We start from the raw sequence: 24,243 nt of genomic DNA, 5'->3' as shown, positions 1-24,243 counted from the left end.
AATATTCCAGCACTGAGATGGTTTTTTTTGTGCTAAATTTACAGAGTAAATATAAAGAACATTATAGATCGCTGTAAGATTGATGACAAGTACATCAAAATTGTAAAAAACTTCGTATACTTAATTTCAATCGGTGTGTTAAATCAGATGTTGGTAGTTTTTTATACATAATGGGCCAGTTTTCTTAAAAGCAACGTTACTCGCGGTCCACTCCTCAGTTGTAATAAAATATTTGTAGTAATCTGAATTTCCATAAGGTTATTATTCAAAAACAAAAAATATAAAAACAAGCAGTTGTCAATTACTGAAAAACTAAAAAAAGTAATAAGTTAAAAGCCTAGATGTACAATTTTACCACATAAACTTTTTTATGTTGTTTTTAAAGACGTTTTACACAAAAAAAATGTCACGGATCGCAGATTTTTAAGTATTGGTTTATATTTTTTTGATAAATTATAAAAACTACTTTTATATTATTGGCAAAATTTAGTTGACAAAAATTGAAAAAATACTTGACTATGACAAGCTTTAAACTTAATGTATCAACTTTAATGTTTTATTTTAAAAGTTTTGTATCTAAGTGTTTTAATTTAAAGTTATAATTAATGCAATAAACTTTAACTTAAAGTTTCAATAAACAACATTTTTAAACATACTTCAAAAACAAAAACACACAATTACTCTCTTAAAAACATTTTTATTATTAGTTTGGTTCAGCTTTGTGCGTGCTACTTGAGATGCTTAAAAGCTGATCAACAAAACATGGCATATAAAGCAAAAACAAGTACAAAAAGTTTTAAAGCCTTAGCTTTTAGTGTATTTTTGTAAAAATAAATTAGTTACGAAAAGTAAACACTTTTCTTAACTTTTTAAAAAAGCACTTTTTTAGATTAAAATACTTCAGTTAGTTTTTGAAAAGATAATTTATATTGTTTGTCTACTACTGTCTTCTCATTTTCGAGAAAGTACATATTATTCTTGGTATCTATATAAACAAAACTTTTCTCAAAACATATCATATGTAATTTGGATTTATTCCTTCAAGAATTTATTTTACAAGCTAAGTTTTGGTCAAAGACTTTGTCAGTGCTTATTCAACCAAAACATATAATATGTAATTTAGGTAATAAACCACTAAGTAGTGTAACTTAATAAAAGTTACTAGCCAAATTAGCCAAAAAAGTTAAAAGTTGTTTAAATATAACAATTATAGTTTAATTATTTTTTTTATTAAGTATAATTATTGTTAATAGCTACACTCAAGGTTCAAAGTCTTCAAAAATTTGGTGTCCTTGATTAAGGCCAAACTGCACAATATTTTAACAGTTAGTAAAAAAAAAAATTTAGCCATATATTAACATATTAATAAAATATAAGAAAAATTAATAATTTTTTGTTCAGCTACTTTACGTGAAAGTTCATAAATAAACACATTTTTTTAAAGGGGCCCCATTCAAAAGTTTAAACCCCAATCAAATGGATTTTTTTTCTAAATTAAAGGCAAATGAGAGTTCTTTAGAATTAAAAAAAAAAAAGCATTTAAGTTAAGATAAGGAAAATAATTGGGTCTAAAGTTTGGACATTTTTTAAAAATTCCTAAAAAGTGCTGTCAAGCTAAGTTCATGCTCCTAGTTAAATTGAAGTTATGTTACATAGAACAGCCTTGCAACAACTGAGGTCTTTTCTGCCTCTAAAATCCATCCTCAAAAATAAAAAAATATCTTAAAAACGTGTGTTTACAAAAATCTTTTATTCTGACAATTTTTTATATTTTTAAACAAAATAGTTTTGATTGATTTGTAGATTATGAATAAAAAAGTCAGGAAAAGTATTTTTTTAACTTTAAAACTATACTTTTTTTTCGATAAACTTCTTCTAATGAGCCTAAATCTCTTTTCAAAAATCTTTTAAGCTTACAACTTTCTATGTTTTTAAACAAATCCCTTTTATTTATTTTTCTTTATACTATCACTATTACCCCTAACCCTTACCCTCTATTGGTAATTTTGTTTTATTTTTTAAATGTATGTAATAACTAATTTTTAATTTCGGTTTTTTTTATCACTGTTACCCCTAACCCTTACCCTCAATCGGTAACTTTTTTGATCTTATTTGTTTTTTAATGTTTTAAGGATTTGAGTATGTGAATTAAAATGATTCAAAAAAGTTGCAAAAATTGTTTATTTGAGGATAGGCTGAAAAAACTTTGGCTCTTGCCACAGACTCATGTTAGTTTGAACTATTTTAAGGTTTTCTGAATAAGTAAAGTGGACACAATCTATTACAACTTTTCATTTTTAAACTTTAATTTGTTTTCAGATTTCTTGGAAAAACTCATGCTAATTATTGTTAAAATTTCAATGGGTTTAAGTTAATATAATTTATGATTTTTGCTATTTTGAAGTGTTGAAAAAAATTATTAGTTATTATTTTACCTTAAAAAACCTTGAAATTGGAACAATTTTGCATGTTAAATAATAAAGTTTAGATTTGATAAGTACTCCACAATTTTTTTTTATAAAATATAATTATATAAATAAAAATATAAAACTCCTTTAAAGTAACAATACAGTTACTTTTCAGTAATTTTTAATAAATTTTTAACTTAAATTAAATTTATAGCAGAAAAAAAAGAAAACTTTGACTTATAAAAATTTGAAAGAAAATCAGAAAATCTAAAGGAAATTCTAAAAAACCAGTAGCCACCCTGATTCAATCTTGCAATGTTAAACCCAGTTCAATTTCAAATACACAAAGCATAAAAAATTGTTTGGTATATTTTTTATAAAAAGTTTTATTTTATTTAGTAAAGATGTCTCTTTTAACTATTAAAAACTTTAAAAGCAAGCTTATATTAGCATCTTATTCACTCAACAACAATATGTTAGCCTAGAAATTGTATCCAAAAAGTTCTACAATGATCAATCAGACTAGGTATTTTTGCCTCAAATAGTGACAACCCTAAAAGAGGACACAGTTATTTATGTTTAACTTATGAAATTAGCTTTATTTAACTTGAAATCTCTTATGTTTAAGGTTTAAACTTAAAGAAGATTTGAAATCAATTGATTAACAGTTATCTAAATTCATATTTCTAGTTTTTAAGTGTTCAATATACTATAGTCAAAACTTTTGTTTGATTTTTATTTTCAATTAACTTACTTTTGTTTCAGAATTGTTAAATTTTAAAACATATAGAGAATATGATTTGAAGTAAGTACATGTCATCTACTAAAGTACCTGTACTTTCTGAGTACAAAAAGAGGTTTTTATTAAAAAGATTAACTGAAACTTTTTTGGGTGGTCTTCAAGTTAAGTTTGAAAACAAAGTCCCTAGTTATGTATACTTTTTTCAAGTTATGGTATGGATCTTTCCAGTTATAACCATTGGAACAATTGTTGTTGTCTCAGAATTATCTAGTTTGGATGTCTTATATGCTTCTATTACAGTAGGAATATTGAATTTTTTGTGTATGCTTTTTTCACAGGTTAGTTAAAAAAATACTTGATAGTTCTTAAAACCTTTAAAATTTTTATAACTAAATTATGTTCTCTGTAAGGTTTGTAAAGTTTTATTAAATACCTAATATCATAATTTTTTTTTTTAGTTTAAGAAGTTACTTAATTTAGTTAAATAAGTTTACTTAATTTATAAAAGATTAAAAGAAAAGTACATGAAAAAAATAATTGATAATATTTTTTTTATGGGTTTATTGATATAAATATTGCATAATTTTCAGTTATTTCACTTGATAAAAAAGCGCCAAAATGCAGTTGGTTTTAAACAAAAAGACAAAAAAACAAAACTTACTGTTTTCAATATACAAGAAGAAAACATAATAGATTTTACTTCACTTTTATCATACAATTTTTACAGTTTCATTATTCCACCAAAAAAGTAAGATATTTTGTTAAAGTTATCTGTTTAAATAGCAAAATTAAGGTACTAAGTGTTAATTGATGACTTGTTTTTGTAGAATATTTTGTAAACTAATTAGTGTAATTTTTTTATTTAGATAACGTCTGTTAGTAGTCAAAAATTATCAGATATATGTGTATTCTATATATACTTGGTGTATAATAATTTCAAAAACTGTAAGTTAGTGTTAAAAATGCTATAATTCATAAACATTTAAATAAGTTTCACAACAAACCATTAGAGAAATTATTTATTCTTTATAAATGCTATGCTTGTAGTTTTATGCAATACTTATTAAATGTAATATAGAGTATCTTTTTAGATTTTTTCAAGTTGACCTTAATCTATGACTTTTATCTTTTAGGTACCATATATTTTTACTGTTATATATTTTCAAATATAAAAGATTTGGTAATTAAGTGCTTGAAAAGTTTTTTTTTTGGAAAATTAAGATTAGTAAAATCTAAAATAACTGCTTTATTAACTTATTCATTTCTTAACAAAAAAACAATCTTCACTGAGTATTAAAAAAATTTCTTAAAACTAGTTTTGTCAGTAAGTTGTACGTCTTTTCACTTTTTTTAAAGAGTTAGTAATTTGTTTGAATTTGTAGAATTTTAATAAGCTTTTATTTCTTGCTGTTGATAAGGCTAGCAACTTAATTAAATGTTAGTCTGTTGAAAGTTCAAAAGTAATATATTTTCCAAATTAATTCAAGTTTCTACAAAGTACATAGCTTTCTCCTTTAAAATTATTAACTTTACAATTATATGTATATTTAGATTATTAAATTTGCATTTTTGTTGTTATTACCAACAAAAAAGTCGTAATATACTTTTTGAAAGTAGGTTTTTTATGTAAGATTATAGTTAGTAGAAATTAATTACTTCTAACTTACTGATCTTTCAATGTTCTGTAATTTAATGTAATTATACTATTTGTTTTTTTATATGCAATTAGTGTTTTGCTCAAAGAGCTCTTAGTGCTTAAAAACAACAAAACATGTAACTCTTGTAATTATATTCGTATTTGTTTCTATTATTAATTTTTTTTTGTATTTGCTTTTCTTTAAGTTACATTTAGAACATGTTATTCATGCAAAAATGTGATCATATGCTTCAATAAAGATAAATATATTTTTATTTCAATCATTCAATCATTAGTAGCTTAGTTAGACTTTAATTGCAAACAGAAAACATATTACAACTTTATTTCACTCGTTGATGTATGGTGTAGTCAGTGGCTTTTCAGTTTGGTATCTACATCCATCTACTCTCAACCTTTTATTTAACAACAGCGTTGTGCCAGTTGTTTTAGTTTTAATTTTTTCATGGGTGACACTTGCAGTTTCTTTACATCCATTAGTTGTGAGTGGTGGTTCTTTTACTGAAACTGCCACATATAGATTAGCAGATGGTTTTCAACTTGAAGCAGCTTCAAGAGCTTTTCATGTTTGCTTGTTCTATTCCTTACATCTTTTTGAGAAGTTAGTTTTAAGTATTAAATATTGATTAAAAAAATAACTTCAAACTTCATAAAACATCACATAAAGTTCTAAACACAATTGCATTTTATTAAGTTTGTAGTTTTATATTTATATTATTTTTAGTTGCACTTACCAAAGGAATATATTTTTAAATGATCAAGTATTAGGTTTAACTTAAAAATTACTATAAATTAAAAAACAAAAACTTTAAATTATTTATAAAATAGTTATACGTCTAATAATTGATAATAATAATAGTTTAGTCTGATGTTTGTTTTGTATGTAAAAGTAAAAAAAAACTATTTGGCATATATGTTTAATTTTTAATTAGTATTAGGTTTATAGTTGAAAAATATGTAAATCAGTATAAAGTATATTAATATGCTAGAAGCAAAGTTCTTATCTTATAAAGTTACTAATTTCACAACTAAATTATCTAATTATTAAGACTAGTACAGTAATTAAGAGGAAGTTTACACGTGTAAAACTTTTATAAAACAATGCAAGTATATTCTAGTTTTTTGTATTATAAAGTATGTTATATTATTTTAACTTTGTGGTCTTGGTTGCTTTATACAATAAAACAGTTAAATAAGTATTTAAACAATTCTATTAAAAAAAAAACTTAAGTATAAATTATTTTAGAACAATCCAAACTTTTAAATTTGTGTTGACATATCTGTATAACTGATTTTTAATTTATATTACCACTAAATTATCATTTAACTAGTACTTTTATTTTCAAAATTTGAAAAGTTTATGATAAATAAATTTTCCACTGTATCAAAAAAAAATATATATAACCAAATCAGTTTATGTTCGATTTTTCCAACCTATGGTTTTAAACTTTAAACTAAACTTTTTCAAAAATTTGTTTACTTTCAGATTTTATTCGGAGCTTCAAACAGCTAATCAAGTTTTTCACGTGTTGTTTTTGTTTTTACCAATTTTATGGTTTATAGCTGTTATTCCAACAATTGAGCCTTTTATTTTGTGGATCTTTGAACAAACTCTTGTCTTTGCTTTTGGTGGAAGTCCAATGGCTACAAGTAAAAGGTGTTTTAAAAAGTATAAAATATAATAAGCTTATGAAGGTAAAAGTATTCGTAAATTTTTATAGTTTTGTAACCTTATTTTAGAACTTTTGTTTGTTATTTTGATAATCAATGACAAAAAAGTAAAACTTTAACCACTTTTAGTTTCAAAATTTTTCTATTTCAGCTTATTATTTCATCTAAATCTTTTGCTATCTAAGCTTTGATTTAGATTTTAATTCGATAACTACAGTTTCTCAATTTTTATTTAAGATAAGTGTTTTTTGTAATTTTTCTAAAATATGTAAGTTTTACCAGTTTTATTAAGATGCTTCAAACTAACTTTTATATTTTAGTAAAATAGTAATAAATTGCAGGATTGTTTTATCTACCGTTTTAAGTGGAATATTGTTTATACCTGCATGTTTTATGCCTACAATTTTATCTCTTGTACTTTACACAACTGGGATATCATTTTTACTCAGCTTAAATTTTCTTGAAATATTAAAAACTGTTGTAATAAAGTTAAAACAACTGTTTGGAAATAAAAAGTTTGTTTATTTTATAGTTTTATTTTAATCATAAAAGTAAAAATGACCTGTTGATAAATGTAAACTATCTTCTTTTATCTATATAATAATTTTATGAACTATCTTTAGAATAAAAAAGCCTTATTAAATAAACAAAGTTTACAAAAGTAGCTAAAGTATGTTTTGTATTTTTTAATGTAAATGTGTACTCTAGTGCAGCAATACCATTTTGATTATCATGCTATAGTCACTAGTGGAAGGGTCGGCAAACTGCTATCTGCAGGCCGCGTTCAAAATTTTGTTTCAACTAATTAAATATAATTTTGTTTTCAAAAGTATATTAAAAAATTTAGTGCTATCTTTAAAAGCTAATATATCGTCCAAATTTTTTGGTGCAAAAAGCATTAATAAAAAAATTGTAAGCACATTAAAATCGTTCTTTTGTTTGGCCTGCCGACCTTTCTAGTGTATGAAATTAAAGTGTTAAAAACTTACTTATAGTTAAAAAATAGAAAACCCACAAGCTTTTCATTTTTTTAATACTTTTAAAAATATCTGTTAAAGTAAAAATTTTCCACGCTAATTAATAAATTTTCTTTGCATATTTCCCTTTGCATACAAACTTTTCTAAAAATATTTATTAAGCTTTAATTTTAAAGTAGCTATATAATTGCAATTAAATCATTAAGTTATAAGTAACAAATTATTAAATGACTCGCAGCAAAATATCCTTGTTTGACGTCAATGGAATTGAAACTAAATCCAGTTTGATGTTGAAAGAATCTTTGTTTTTGGTTTTAATGTTTGTAACGTCAATAGTTGTTTCTGGGTTATTAAGTTTTTACCAAAAAACAATCGTTTCTAGCAATCTAAATCTGGCATATGAAATTATTTTTATTATAACTTTTGTTGTTTTTCTTTTGTTGCAAGAAGTTCAAAAAGTTTATGTTGTCTTCGGTCTAATCAAAAATAATATTTACAAGAAAGAAAACTCAAAAAAGATTTCAACCAAGTAAGCGTTTTGTATTACGTACATATTTCTAAGCTTTTTTGTTTTATTTAAAGTATATATAAAACGTCTACAAAATTTAAACCACGTTTAAATTCATAAACCTTTGTTTTTAAATCATTCGATTAAGTTATGTTATAAGTTTTTTTTATTATATTTGATCATAATATAATTAAAATAATTTAAGGAAAAAGCATTAATTAAATCTTGATTTAAAAAATTCAACTATAGTTTTTACAAGTTTATTAAGAGTACTAGTTTTTAAGTTTTATTGATTTAAGGGAATATGGGGGTATGAACATTTTTTTTACAGAATTTAACATTGGTTTTTATATGAAAGCTTAAAGTATAAACTATAAGTCAGTTTTTATATAATTTTGAATTTTAAACAACTTTTAAGATATGGACATTTAAAAAACGTATGGACTGAAATATTTTATCTATTATTTTCTCTGAAAATTTTTGAAATTTGCAAAAAATTAATCTTCTTTTTTACTTTTTAATTTGAAGACCTGTATTTTTAGTTGAATAATTTCATTGCGTTTTTAGTTTTTGCTTTCTATTGAGCTCACCAACTTTGTTCACTCATACCTCGAAAGCTACTTTTACTTATGTTAAGAGGCTAAAATTTTCTGATAGCTTAAATAAACTTTTACAAAATAAAATCAATTTGTAAAAAAAGGTGGACACATCTATGCCCTTAATAATTATATTTTTAAAATATTGACTAAAAGAAATATATTAAGTCTAAAGTTATATATATTCGGTTGTTCTATATGCTTAAATACAAAAGTAGTAAATTTATTTATCCACAAAATAAATAAAAAAAGTTAATTTTGAATTTTTTAAATTTTAAGACATTTAGATAGTATTTAAGAACATAAATTATATAATAAAAACTTACTAGTCTTGTTGAAAAAGTTATAACTTGGCGATATATTGTTAAATTGTAAGTTTTCTATCCAGTTAAAGTTTTTTAACACTTTCAGTATCCTGTTGTAAGTATTAAAAATTATACATTTTGTAATTAATCGTGCATGATTTTTAGTTTTAAACTGTTTAAACAAAGTATCAGCATACTGTAGTGTTTTTAAAGCAGAGTAGTAATACAAATAGAATCTATTGAAACGTAAAACATTTATATTTGGTTACAGGTACAGCGCACTAAAAATATGTGGATATTTTCATTACTTATTTTTCATGGTGCTAAACCCAATAATTATGACGTCATATGGTTGTTTGTATGTGATCACAATTGACAACCCTACCCCAAGTTTTACTACAGCTCTTTATGCTACACATTTTTTAAGGATGGTAGGTTTAGTTTTTCAGTATTTTCAATATAATTTATCGTTTCAAAAATTAATTGTAAAATTTTACCAAATTAAAGTAGTCACCATTTTCAATCTAACTTTTTACTTTACAACGAAACTGAATAATTAGTATACTGTGTTTGATAATTCTGCAACGTTCAAACTGTTACTTATAAAACAAATTACTATTAAAGGTAATTAAAAAAAACGCATCTCTACATGAAATTTTGATAAATATAGAATAGAAGCTGTGACTTTGAAAAGCCTTTTTAAATTATCATTTAGAGGTAATTTCTAAAATAATGTTTTTCAATTAGCTTATTTTCGTAATTTATACTAACCTAAATGTAACACATACTTTTACTGTATAACTTAAAAGATTCCTGTTTTTTTGTGTATTTATAAATTCTCCATTGATTATTATAAATATTTTGCAGACATTAAAAACTCAATAAATTTTAGAATTGACGAACTGTTGTGCTGTTTTGTATATTTAAAATATATTGTTTACGATTGATATGCCATGAAAAAATCCAAACAAAAAGTTTTACAGATATGGCAAAGAAACAAAGACGCATTATCAATGTTGGCCATTTTTAGTTTTATAGACCTGATCGTGAGCAACAATTTTGTAAATTGGGTTTGGTGGACAGGCACATCTCCTGGTCTTTTACTTATTTTGTTAGACTTGCTGCTAGACAAACTTGTAAAGTTTGTAGAAATCATTTGGTTCATGATTAACATGACTGTTGTAAACTATACTGACAAAAAGTTAAAAAGGTTACTTAAATTTTATTATGTTTAAAGTTTACCACTTATAATATCTTTTTACATTAAGCAATAAATACAGAAGTTTTTAAAAATATAGCGAATGTTTTTAGTTGTAATACATCTCGAGTTTAATAAAACAACACTCATTAAATAATAAAAAGTAATAATTTTTTGATTTATTACAGGGTTGCTACTCCCTAATGCTAGTTTTTACTAGTTTGAATTTTTAGGAAATATCAGGCTATTTTTTGTTTTAATTGTAAAAACACAATTTAATCTTCTACTAGAGCCTATAATTTTATTGTTAGTTATTAAGATTATCTCATTTGTACTGTTTATATTTTATTGAATTTGAATCTAAATTATTAACTAAGTGTTATTTCCACTAACACCTATAAATGATCAGCTTTAAACACTTTTTTTAATAAGATTTCATACTAAATTTTGTTGTTAAATCAAACAACTGAAGTTAATGTAAGCTACAGCTAGTGAGCTATTACGAAATAACACTTAACACAGCTATGTTTTAAAAGAGTTCTGTTATTTTAGAATTTGACTAATGAATGCTTATACAGTTGTTTTGTTATTACATATTTTATTTAATGTCAACTTTTTTAATTCGTGAAACTAATTTACACTTTAACTAAGTCATGTTTTTATTAGCGGTTTTGTAAATGTAGTCACTTTTTGTCAGTATTGCTCTCAATAAATGTTAAATATTGTTCAAGTTTTTTTAGAAATTTTATCGAAATTAAGTTAATTAATCAAATTAAAATTTATTTATCTAGTGTTACTCATAAACTCAGGTTGGTTCATAAGCGAGTTTAAACTCTGTATAAATAAATAATAATAAATATAAATAAACATTATAAGGTTACTAAGTTTTTTGTTACGTTTATTTTTTTCAAAAGTGATCGTTCTATAAACCCTCTTTAAATAAATAAAGAAAAATTACTATCAGTTAAAAATACAAATTAAATATTTCCTACTTAATGTTTTTACATATTTATTAGTTATTATTTTCTACTAACTACACTGTAAGATTAGTTTAAAATAGAGTCTTTTATTGTGTTTATGTATTTGATTTAATTATTGAGTTCGGTGTCTGAAGTGTGAAATCAAATACGTGTTCACATTTTATTAATTTACAGAAAAAGTTCTTTGAAAATTTTCGTGCTGAACATTTTATTTTCGCCGCTTCTTCTGTGCATAGCCGCTGTAGCTGCTGCGCTTTCAACTTCGGTGCTTCCCCTTTTCACCCTTCCCATTTTCACTCTAGCATTTCCACGACCAAGCAAGTTTTGGCCATCAACAAAGAAAAGTAGTACACTTTGTTTTTTTTATCTACTTGTTGGTATAAGTACATTTTCTATATTTTAGACCAGCAAAGTTTGGTGAGCGGGGAAAGTGCAACTTATGATCACATGTTTCGCGGCGTCAAGAACAAAATTGTTAAGGGTGAAAGTTATGGAGCTTACGTGCCTTTTATATCAGGATGTACCAACCTGCAGTTTTATTTACTGCGCTCCCAACAGCGTACCATGTTTGTTCAGGTTAGTTTTGTATTTTTATTATTAGGTTAGTGTTTTTAATTTTTACACATCTAATAAAGCTTGAAGTATTTTTAGAACGATTAGAACAAATTATAATGTTTAAATTTTCAAATATTTTTATTAAAATGTAACTGTTTGTTCATTGCTAATTGTATCTGCCTTGTAAATTGTGTGTACTGAATGAGGTTATAAATTTTCGTAGATGCTAGAAGGTGGTTACAACTACAGAACAATGGTTTGCAAAGGTTTGGAATTGGAAGAAACGAGCTGCCATGCCGCTGAAATCACTCAAGTTGATGATTTGTGCGCTCTCGCTTTCGACCAATCAGATGATCGAGTCAAAACATCGTAGTTGGTTTCTATTGTAAAACAATCTTTAATCAAATAAAACTTGGATGGTTGGTAGATTTAAAACAGTTATATTTTTTGATGCTGTTTTACACGAAGACGGGCTGTTAATTTTGCAAGAGGCTAGGCTTAGGGCTAGGGTTGGGGTCTGCATTAGTGTTAAGGTTACAGTTATGGTTAGGTTCAGGGTCAGGATAAATACGTACAAAGTGACGCCGTGCAAAAGTGCTATCCACCCGTTTTGCACAGTTGTAAATTTAAAAGGGCGTCAGTAGGTTTTTTACTGGTAATTTTGGAACAGATTAAATAAACTTTATATAAGTCAGAACAATTTTGTTATTAAATATTGTTCTTTTAATTAATTTATTTTTTTGAAGTATATAGTTTTATGGGTTTTGGTTAACTTAATATGTTTCAAGTATAAATTAGTTAAGCTCACACTCTATAATTGATATTTAATGCTTCAAAAAAGCAGTTAAAGTTTGTTGATCAGGCAATTTTATTTTATATAAATTTTTTTAATAGTTTTGTAATCTGTTTACAAAATAAAATAGTTTAAATTTAACTAATTTTAGTGTGAAATTGTTTTTCAAAATACTCATATCTTTTCCAATAATGTAAAATATTTACAGTAAAGTTCAAGAGATTTTACTTTAATATAAACTTCATTTTATTTTCAGTAAAAACATTTTATCAACAACTTTGTGTTTGTTTTAAATTACTAAATTTTTTATCAATACTTTTTTTTATAGTTCATATAAGGTCCTGTTTCGCAAAAAAAAACTTTACATTTTTGTTTGATTTTATTGTTATACTAAATAATTTTGGTCAAATAATATCGCAACTGAATTTTATTTTAAGTTAGGTGTACAAGTAGTCTCATAAATCTTAATTTCTAAATTATTAGCTTCAGGGTTGCCACACATTCAGACTAGTTTAATATTACAGAAATACTTAGGCTAGTACAAGTTTTTCAGGTTATATAAAAATTTTAGATACTTTTTTTTGATTTATTACCTTAATCTAAGTCTGATATTTTTTTCAAAACAAACTTTTTTTTTAATACTTGTTTTTTCTGTATTTTAGACCAATTTTATTATTATTATAATTGCTTTAAGTATTCTAGCCTGATTAAGAGTAGTTTTTTTAATTTAGACTTTTTTTTTTTCAAAATTTTTCCATGAACCTATGCAAACTTTTTTTCACTTTTTTGCCTAAGTATGGCAACCCTCAGTTTTTTTTTCAATAAAAAATGCTCTTTAAGCATTAAGATCGAAATAATTCACTGGTTCAAAATACATCAATCGCTTGTTTTCTCTTTAATATCTTATTCCAATATCAAACTAAATGCAAAAAATAGATTAAAATAGTAAATGTTTTTTTTATGTTTATTACCAAATTAAGTTTAAAAAAAAACCTGTTAACTCTGTTTATACGTTTACTAATAATAATTTTTAAATATGTTTTTTATTAAGCCTTAATTTTATTCATTCCTTTAAAACCTAGTTTTTACCACTTAAATAATCTTTAATATTTATATGTTTTAATTAAATTGTTGCAAAGTTAATACAAGTCTTTTATTGAGTTAATTTAGTTCAAAATGCGCTTTTTGTTAGATTTCTGAAAAGTTTTATTGTCTTATAAATATTTTTTTCTTTTAAAAAGCAAATAATTGACACTTGAACTTCTTTTTTTTAGTTTTGTTCTAACAACCTTAGTAAAAACTTTTTGAGTTATCAACTTGCTAGCTGTACTTAAAAGATTTATTCTCATTGTAAATAGATTAAGGCTAATTTTCATCAACTATAAAAAATTAACAGTTTTAACAAGCATGGATTGATGTCAGCATTAAAGCTGTTAGACAATTTTGACCTAGAAAGTTACACGGATGCCACTACAAGTTTAAATGGTAATTAGTTTTATGCCTTAAACATATACTTAATTTAAAGTTACTATTAATAGTGTTTGGTTTAATAAAATACTTTTTTTAATTCGCTGTTTTGTATACTTTTAGTAAAGTACTACATACTTTTAGTTTTTTCAACAAATTTTGTTTAGCTGAAAAAGTCATCAGAGTTTTTTAACTCAGTTTTTTTTCAGGTATAATCAACAACCTTGACGCTATGCAACGTTTCAAAATCGATTACGTCACCAGTTTAGCTTGGTTGCTGTTGCGTCACAGGCACAAATGGTTCTTTCCGGAACAATTTTCTACTCCTGCTACCCCTTCCAGAGTTGCCACTCCACAGAGTCCACCTCCGAACGTAGTCACTGCCAACGATGATTTCTGGGACGCAATTACGTCATCTTCCAACGAGACTGCATTTGACGACGTCACACATCTTGGGCTTCCGGTTGTGAGCAACACTCAAGTTTTTGAAGACCCCGCTTTGACAGAACGAAAAGAAGACGCGTTTGAAACTTGTTAGTAGAACTTATGAATTTGGATATATTCATAATTAAATAATAGTTGATATGAAATATTTTGCTTTTTTCGCGAAGTAAAATAACAAAAATTTTTCTGGTACAGAGTTGTATTGACCAGCTGAACTTTTGAAATTAACTAAACTACCAAGCAGGGGCGTAGCGTCATGACCTCATAGGGGTGCTGAGCAACATAAACTAACTCAAGTATATTTATATCTTGTACATCTCAATTATAACAAATAAATTTAAGTATTGGCATCTGGCTTCTGCAGCAGTTGATTAAGAATAATAATGCACTGTAAAGTAGATGAACAAATGATACTTTTAAGTACGATTGTAGCTTAATGTGCTAAAATATTGAGTTCAAAACAACTTAGGGTATTTAAAACAGAGCACAGCCTACATCCTATCCAACAATGCGGTTTATAAAATGTGTTGTGCATAAAAGAAGCTACTGCTATTGTTCAAGCTGTTGAAGGACAAAAACTTATTAAACTAGTAGAAAGAACTTATGCCTACTTGTCGGCATATCAAAAGTCATTATTAAATTTCAATCAGTTTAAATTTAGTTGCATTTCTTAATCACTTGTTGGACTTTGGCAGTTTGTTTGTTTAAAAACAAACTGCAAAAGACTTAATTGTCTCGTACCTGTTCTTAGATTACGCCTTGAGGTTTATTATTACTTTTTGTACAATTTGTTAGTTTTTGATTTTGTATTAAGTCTAGAACATTTGACCCAGTTCCACGGAGTTCTGAAAAAAAATACTGCAAAAGACTTAGTTGTCTCGTACCTGTTCTTAAATTACGCCTTGAGGTTTTTTATTACTTTTTGTACAATTTGTTAATTTCTGCTTTTGTATTCAATCTAAACATTTGAACCAGTTCCACGGAGTTCTGAAAAAAAATACTGCAAAAAGAATAGAAGATGAATATATGTATTTACTAAATAAAAGCTATAATTGTTATAGATTAATAACTAGTAGTAACATTTGTTGTTATATATTCCAGTGAACTTGCCTCGCTAGGATCTCTATTAACGAACGATTAATTTTGAATTGTACATACACATATTTATTTTCTTTGTCTTCTACCCATTTGCAGTACTTATTTTTACTAGAACTTCGTGGAACTGTGTTAGTTGTTTAAAACATAGAAAATTTCGTCAGTTGAATAAATAAAATAAAGTTAAGTAGTATTAAGGTATGAAATTTTTTTTTACTATTGTATATTCCAACAAACATTTTCGTTAAGGTTTTTTGAACAAACTATTACCAAGAATTTTTTTTGTATTTAAAGTATAATCTATGTAATTTTGATTATATATTATACTAAAATATTTTTTACAACAGTTTAATTATGTAGTTAGTTATTATAAAAAAAAAAATATAATATTTTTGTACTACATATATGACATGATTCGTTCAAAAACATTTTAATTTTCATGTAAAATGACTAATTCTTAGCTGTACAGATCTAAAAGTAGAGTTGACTGTGTTTTTGACATTCTTTTCAAGAGCTGTTGCTTCATTACCTAAATACGGCAGTCTTAAGTATATAGGGCATTGCATAGTTAGTCATTTTACAAGAAAACCTTTGAATGGAATTTATAAGAATCTTACTGCCGACCTGGAAAAAGTAAAGTAATTTATAAGTTCAAATGCCACTGTGATAGTGTGTATATCGGCAGAACGTCCCATATGATATCTACAAATCAAGTATTTTATAAGAAAACAAATGATGAAAATATTAAAAGTTTAGTAAAAATTCTATCACTTCTTTAGTGTAGTTAAATCATTATAAAAACCCAGAAGTGTTGTTATTGATATTGAAAGTAAGAATTATGATAACTAAAGAAATTAAATTGCATGGGTAACTTTTTTTCAAAATTAGAGACTCATTCATTAAAGTCTGCAAAAATAACCACTTTTTTAAAAGAGCCCTGCCTCAGCATTAAACCCCAGCATTAAACCCCAGCATTAAACCCCAGCAAATGTTGACTTTTGTTTTAGAGACAAATATTATTATGCTATATTATTTTAAAGACAAAATATATACCTCAGTGCTTTAAAACTAAATAAAAATTACTGATGTACTTCTAATAACAAGAAAGACATCCCATGCTGAATAATTTACTTTAAAACTTATCAAATCAAAAACTGAAACTAACCTAAAAAATTAGAACTGCGTATTTTTGATTTCGTTGCTACATTTGGCCCGTTGGTCACAGTTTGCCGACGTCTTGTAAATCATTTAAACCCAAATAACAGCATTTCTAATAAGTTTGAAATCTTTAATTAAAAAATAAGGAGTTTTCAAATATCTGAGAAAATTGACTTCAATGATTCATAAGTTTGTATTTAAAATTATTAAAAAAGTGAATATATCTCAAAATTTCATGATTATTTTATTCTTTAAAAAACTCATAAAAAGTTTAAGCTTGAAGCCTTTGTATAAGAACCAACCGTTTTTTTCAAATTAAGTATATTGTATTTTGTACATTGAACTATGTTTTTAAATGCTAAGTCACCTCTCTATATCTTAAGACTTTGTAAACTTATGTTTCTTGATTAATTGATAAACATTTAGTTATACCTCAGTATACCAGAAATTTCGTTAACAATGAGAGATTAAAATAAATATCTGAAAGAAATATGACTGTGTCAAATAATGAAAATATAATGAAATAATGAGAGTTTAAAATACAAATAAATAATACACCACTGTATATAGACATCACACCATTTTTTAATTGCAAACAAAGGCTTAATTGTAAACCGAATTTGCTAAGTAGAATAGAATATAAATGTTAAGTATCAAAAAAGTAACATATAAATAAAGATAAAGATAAAATCTACTTATTATTACGAATAGTAAAATTAATCTACAAGTATTTTTATTTTATGTAAATTTAAATTCTTTTTTTTTACTAAATGTATAGTTTTTCTTTTGTTTTCATATTTAAAAATAAAGTAAACAATTTTTTTAAAGTGGAAAGTCCCCAGTCTGCTTTTAACTAGAAGCAATTAAAAAAAACAGCCATTATAGTAAGTATATTTGATACCTCTCGTATCTTTACGCACTTTTTCTATGGACACAATGTGCGTATATAAGCGAGAGGTTACTGTAATACCTTTTTTAGTTCAAAATAACACTTTAAGATGAGTCATTTTTAAACTTATTACTTTTAAGAATATAAAACCAGTAATTAGGCACTTTAGTTTCAAATGTTAAAAACAAGTCCAAAACATTAACTATTTGTTTTCATGTTTTTAATCTTTGTTTCTAACACTCTACTTACAGCGAGGACCACGTGAAGGAAATAATAACAATTGAAAAATTGTTTAAGTTAGTTGATGCATTCTTAGTAATTTTCAGTTGTTATTAAGTGTGCACTTTTTACAGCTCTAAAATACGCTACTAGTATTTCAAAATTGTAAACCTCACCACCTGAATTTACCTGAGTTTACCTGAGTTAAAAAATTAACATGAAACTAACATTGAAAAATATTACTTAAAAAACCTGAAATTTTTAAACCTGAAACTAACATTAAACGATATGAGTTTAAAAAAATAAAGTTGAAAAAGTTTAAATAAGCTAACTTTTTTCAACCTGACACTAACATTAAAAAGTATTTTACTAGGTGGACCTCCCCTATGCCTTTCATTAGTATTACTTTTACAATAAATAACCAAACGAATCGATTTTTAATTTAAAAACTGATTTTTCATTGTAACCCTCTATAAAACCATCAACGATAATAAACTTAACTCTAGCTAAACTTTTTGAAACAAAGATTTAATAAAAAATTGATAAATAATAAAACGTATATAACAAATAAAACAATATTATAGATTAATCACTCAAACCAGATATAAAATATTTAACATGTTTTCAGAGCATTAAATAAAACATTTCAAACAAATAATAAAGAATATTTAAATTAAATTATAAAACACTAGTGCTTAACAAGCAGTTAAAAGGATTTTTTTTTTCAGAGTTATAGAAAGTTAGTTGAGTTGTTTAACATAATTATTTGAGCGATAACTAAAAGTTTAAGATGTCTTGGTTGTTTTAAAACTTAAGTGATATTAAACAAACTTTGAATATCAAAAAAAAAGGGAGTTAGTCTATTTAGACAAAAGCAATTTTGTTCTGATTGGCTAAAAAAAACAGAGTTTTCAATCTACCCTGATGGAAGTTCTTATTCTAATAGCATAAAAAATGGTTATCTAAAACAAATTAAAGTATTTAACAAAAGTATATGCTATGTTTAAGCAAATAAAATTGATAAACCAAGTGAAAAAATAATATTTTATTTATGCTAAAAACTTCTTACAATAACTACTTACCCTTAACCATACTAAAGTTTTTTAAAAAGCTTCTATTTTTTTGAACAAAAAATTAGAGTTTAATGTATAAAAAGATACTAAAACACAATTAACTTAGCTAAATTAGTTATTTTAAATAAATTATAATTCAAAAATAAAACTTTTATAATTACAAATTATGTTATTAAGTTTATCAACTGAAATATGAATACTAAAAACTTGCTTTAACTAACTTGTTTTTTTGAATCAGATCTTAGACTCAAATTTTCGCTTGCGATAATTGGTCAGAGGAATGAATCCGATCAATTTTGTCGAGGATTTCTGGTCTTTGACCAAATTTGCTTTCGTGTTGTCCATAAACCTTTTCAAGCTCTTCTCATATTTTGCATCGATCGGTTTTGTAGAAGCTTGTCTGGCACTTGCCTGGGAATTGAATTTATTTTCAACGGCACGCTTTTTATCAGCTATTTCTTCTAACCATTTACATTTTCGTTTTCGTGGGTTGAAACAGCTAGGCCTCGTTTTTTTCCGGCAAGTGAAATCGGGCTTGTTTGAATTTTGATCGCTTGTATATTTTATCATCTGCTTGTTCAGATTGTTCAGTTCTAAGAAGAAACGACGTTTTTTGTAAGCTCTTTGCCGGTCTACTTGCTCGGAACTTTGTTTGTCAGATGGCAACTGAAAGTGTTTGTAAGCCAGCTGCCTTTTCGATGTAGCGGAAGCCTTCAAATTGTTGAAATCTTTGCTTCTGTTGGTATTGAAATTTCTAAACCCAGTCTTGCTGGCAACGAAATCCCGAAGATTCTTTTTGCTCCTTTTAAAACCGCAAATGTTACGCTTTGCAACAATTGGAGTTTTTGAAGAAACCGCTTCTTTTTGCTCAGCTTTGATGTTCCCTGCTTTCTCGGGTTTTAAGTAGTTTGAGACCCGCGTCTTTTGTGTGGTGCTCGCGCACGGTTTTAAAAGTTCCGCGTCTGAAAGGAACCTGCTTTCTTTCGTCTTGATCTCCGGGTCGCACCCGTAATCCGGCCTGCAAAGCCGCGACACCTCCGCCTGCTTTCTTTCCTTCATCATTCGCATCTTCTCCATGCTCGCCTTCGACCACGGCTTTAAAATTTCGTCCATGGTAAACACGATCTCATCAGACTTGATTTTTTCGTTTTCGATATTTTCCTTGGCTTCATCGTTTTGAAGAGCTGACGGGAGAGTAACCTTCCACTCGCACCTTTTCTCAAACTGCTTTAAGAGCTCCTCATCGTTCGCACAGTCAACAATTGGGCCTTCGAAACGATAGAACTTAAGAACAAGCTTTTCACGATCTTCAAGTCCATCCTGAGGAATTTCTTCGACTTTAGGAACTTTTTTAGATGCGCCGATCGACCCAATTGTCTCGTCCATTCGTTTCATTATTTGATCCAGAAAATCCGAAGACTTTTGACCACTTGATATATTCATTTTAATAATTGTAATGCAATGAAAGTATAAAAACACTTGTTACAGTTTGTTTTTATGTTTTTCGTTTCAAAATATTTTTTGGATATCAATTTGGTGCAAACGTCATAATGGATGTTTAGAATGCTTAGTTACAAGTTTAAGCAATAAGTTCATATTTGTATGATTTTTTATATATACATCAGAGATAGACAGTCTTTTATAAGTCGCTGTCCAATTTTCTTAGAAAAAGATGTTTGTTGCACTGTATAGAAAAAAGTCTTCCAACGGCTGCGGTTGTTTTAAAATAATTGTATATATCAGTGACATATTAACTTTTTAATCAAAAATGTAGTAAAATAAGCATTAATACAACACTAGCATTTAAAAGTTGTTAAATGCTAGTGTTGTATTAATGCTTATTTTACTACATTTTTATTAGTTAAAAAAAAAAAATTCTAGCAGAAATGTACAAATTTGGTACCAAATTTATGCTAAGAGGGCCGCAGTTTACTGACCCATGGTTTAAGTATTTATCTTTGTTCATTAGAACTATCGTTTCTATAAAATATTGAGTCAATAATAAAGTATTGGTTTATGTAAGCTTGAATAAAAGAAAAATATATATTCAAAGAATGTGTTTGAAATAGTCCAGAGTCTACTGTAGCTTTAAAGCTGGAATTTTTGAATAGTTTAAACAAACTTTTTTTAGTGTAAATATTTAGTGATTTGCTTGTTAAACCATCTATATTATTATAACTATAAAAACTGCTTTTGATAATTTTGTTTAATAATTATAAACCAGATAAATAAAAAAATCAGCACACATTCTCAAATTGAATGAATTATCCATTTTTCCCAAGTTTTATTATTTTAGGTATAAAATTTGATTCCAAGACTGTATATTTGACTTGGTGTTTTTATTTGTTAATGTTTTCCGCGAACTTTAATATATTTTTTTTGTGATACTAGAATTAAGTTTAACTATATAAGGTTTAAAGTATATATAGGTTAAGTTAAATAAAAAAAATCAGTGTATAAAATACATTGTCAGTATAAGTCCATTGGTTAAGTTTATAATATGATCTTTTTCTTAATTATTTTATCTATAAACAACAGGTGCTTTAGTTTATACTTATTCGGTTTATATTTATTCAACTTCAATTTGTAAAACAATTTTATTTTAATAAATATTTATAATAGTGTTAAATATAAGATTTTTGAATTTTTATTTAAATATTATCTTTATATTAGCAATATATTATAAAATTTAGATTTATACTAAAATTTGATCAAGATCAATAGTTAAATATGATAATATTTTTGAACTATAGTATATACTTCACTCTTATAACGTTTTAATCTTAAAATAAATGTTTAAAGATCAAAAGAAATGTTAATCACAAACATTTATAACATTTACATTATTTAAATCTTTATAATAAAACATAAATAATTTTATAATTTTTTTCAGTTGAATTAAAATCAAACAATGGTGAAAATTCAATTTGCTTTCACGATCTTGTGTCAAAAAGTGAAATGAAAGAGCAGCGGGGCCTGCTCCAACTACCCGATGATTATTTTAAGATTATTTTTGATAACTTCAATGAATGTGATGATGCCACAATTAAAAATGAAATTGAAAAAGTTGTTTTCACTTCATACGTGCTTATGATAAGCCAAGGTTTGAAAATTTTTTTACGTAATTTGGATCTTATGTTATTTTTTGAATATTTAAATTTAAGAAGAAAATGCAGAGTTTCTTAATATTTTATTTGTAAAAAAAAACAATTCTCGAAATTTTGTTTGGTCAAAAAATTAAAGCTTGAATATTTTTTTTGTAAATTTATTTTATTTTAATAGGGATATCATTTTACTTACATAAAAATTTTAAACGAGAGCCTTAACTCACATTTGAAAGTTAAATTTGGAAATAGATTAATGTATTTTGCAGCAAATATAGGCACTGAAAAAATATCAGCTCAAACCATTTGTAAAGGATTTCTTGATGAAGCAAATACTTTTATGACTACACAAGCTGAAATTTTCATGCGTAATTATCCTCAAATATTCCAATTTTCACAAACTGCATTAAGGTGTTCTTTAAATGATAAGTATAAAAGTTTTTTTTTTCTACTTAAACTTTTGTTTTAAATATACTGTCGTATCAAATATATCTTCTTTTTGTAATGACTTTTCTAAGGTAAATAAAACTAACTTTAAAAATACTTTCTATATTAACGCTTAACTAAATATTGCAAGTTCTTTCGCATTACCGTAAGACTAATAAGGGGTTTTTATTGATTTATCAACCTATATTGTTGAGGTCTATATGAAATTAACTTAAAAATTTAACTCTGTTATACGTTTTTAAATAAATAATTTTCGAAACATTGCAATGTTTTATATATATTATTCATATAAACCATTGTAAACGCAGTATGAATTTGTCTCAACTAGTTACATGTTCTGACAGGTATTCGCTAAAGCTAATGTACGATCGAGTTATAATGGCTTCTGATGACAATCCGAAAGTTGAAGATGTTCTTCTTGATCTGGAAGAATATGATAACGTCGACAATCACGTTGGCATTATGACGTCACAGGATTGGTGTGATCACATCAGACGTGGAACCAGTCAATTATTTACCGTTTATTTTGACAAACACTTGGTAAATAACAGTTAATGTTTTGTTAGGTTCTTTTTTTTTCTTTCATTAGAATTTTTATCATTTGTATGAATTTGTTTTAAAGTCTATGAATTATCTTTTTGGAGTCTAAAATATAATTGAAAATAAAATTGTTACATATTTTTAATTTAAGAAATAGTAAAAAATTTATTATATTGTCCGCTAATGTAGCTGTTATAAATTTACTTTAACCTGTTTAAAAGAAGAGTAAAAACTTACATGTATTTTTACTATTGAATTTTTAATTAATTAAAAACTATATGGTAAATGTTTTACCTTTATATTAAACAAAACATAATACATTATGTACATTCAGTTTTCTAAAACTCATACATGACTTATTTTATAGGGTAGCTTAACATTATATTACATATTATATTTATATATCACAGAACGAGTACAAAGCCCGAACCTTGTTGCGTCACAACAAGGTGGAAACCAGCATCGCCAGCGTCAGCTCGAGCGTGGTGCGCTCCATCTGGGCCAATTTGAACTTCGAGCTCTTGTACGCCACTAACGACGACGAAGAGAGACTGAGCATTCAGGCGCATCCGGTATTATTCAGGAATATTTTGACTCAGTGCGCCGACCAGCCGTTGGGGTATCACATCTACCAATCTCCAATTACAACAGTTTCGACTGTTTCACGATGACCTGATCTATTAAATGAAGATTATGTTATTAATGATAGATAAATTGAAGCATAATGTAGTTTTGACCATTTTCTCAGGTATTTCAAGCAGATAACTTGATTTGCTTAAGATCTCCTGAATTTACATAACATTAACATTTAAATTTACTAATGACTCAAAATTTACTTTCTGTTAGATCTTTTTTATTTACTAGCTGCATATAAAGATAGTACTTAAGTTTATTTTTGTTATATTAGGTATTGACTGTTTTTTTACTTGGTTTAAAGTAGTTAAGTTTAAGTTTTTTATAGGTTTTTTTAGTTAAAGATGAATACATAACAATAAGATTCAATTTAAATTTATAATATGTCTTTATTAAATGTTTTCATTGTGAATGTGAAATTTCGAAACTTGTTATTTTAAATAAGACTTTTAAAAACCTCATTAACTTAAAAGTGTTTTTAACTTTTAAAATTTAACACTACCAGAAACAAAATATCACTGTTTTAAATTTAAGTTGTTAAGCTCTATTTTAAATTATTAAGAAGCCATCGAATTTTAAAAAAGGTTAAAAGAAACTGTTTTATTATTTTCATGATTAAGAAAAATTTTACTTAAAATAACTCTACAAATATTAACCAAGTTTGAATAAATATATTTTATTATAAATCACTGTGATATGCGAAACTTCTGTACATGAGATTGAAGAAATAACTGTTTTTAAAGCTTATAGAAGTTTTTTTTTTCGTTTTTAGTTTCAATAAAAAAAA

General features: G+C 25.9%; 1 protein-coding gene across 3 annotated transcripts; it reads left to right on the top strand.

The window, feature by feature from the left end:
• The first annotated feature begins 3,177 nt into the window (after window positions 1–3,177).
• LOC145850018 (pecanex-like protein 4) lies at window positions 3,178–23,794 on the top strand. Of its 3 annotated transcripts, none has more exons than XM_082955156.1 (17): window positions 3,178–3,488; window positions 3,741–3,898; window positions 5,112–5,405; window positions 6,291–6,461; window positions 6,841–6,990; window positions 7,691–7,981; window positions 9,133–9,292; window positions 9,845–10,071; window positions 11,214–11,383; window positions 11,443–11,615; window positions 11,818–11,966; window positions 13,784–13,872; window positions 14,064–14,387; window positions 21,626–21,835; window positions 22,106–22,247; window positions 22,628–22,823; window positions 23,234–23,794. In XM_082955156.1, the coding sequence occupies exons 1-17, from the start codon at window positions 3,222–3,224 to the stop codon at window positions 23,492–23,494; spliced, it is 3,432 nt and encodes a 1,143-aa protein (XP_082811282.1). In that variant the 5' UTR covers window positions 3,178–3,221; the 3' UTR covers window positions 23,495–23,794. The 3 variants fall into 3 exon arrangements, with proteins under 3 accessions (XP_082811282.1, XP_082811281.1, XP_082811283.1); XM_082955155.1 differs by having other exon boundaries at window positions 6,817–6,990; XM_082955157.1 differs by lacking the exon at window positions 5,112–5,405 and having other exon boundaries at window positions 6,817–6,990.
• Window positions 23,795–24,243: the final 449 nt, after the last annotated feature.

The sequence above is a fragment of the Thalia democratica genome, chromosome 2 (assembly GCF_965202585.1).
Source record: "Thalia democratica chromosome 2, ktThaDemo2.hap1.1, whole genome shotgun sequence".
Classification (NCBI taxonomy): Eukaryota; Metazoa; Chordata; class Thaliacea; order Salpida; family Salpidae; genus Thalia; species Thalia democratica.
This window is presented reverse-complemented; position numbering and strand designations above follow the sequence as displayed.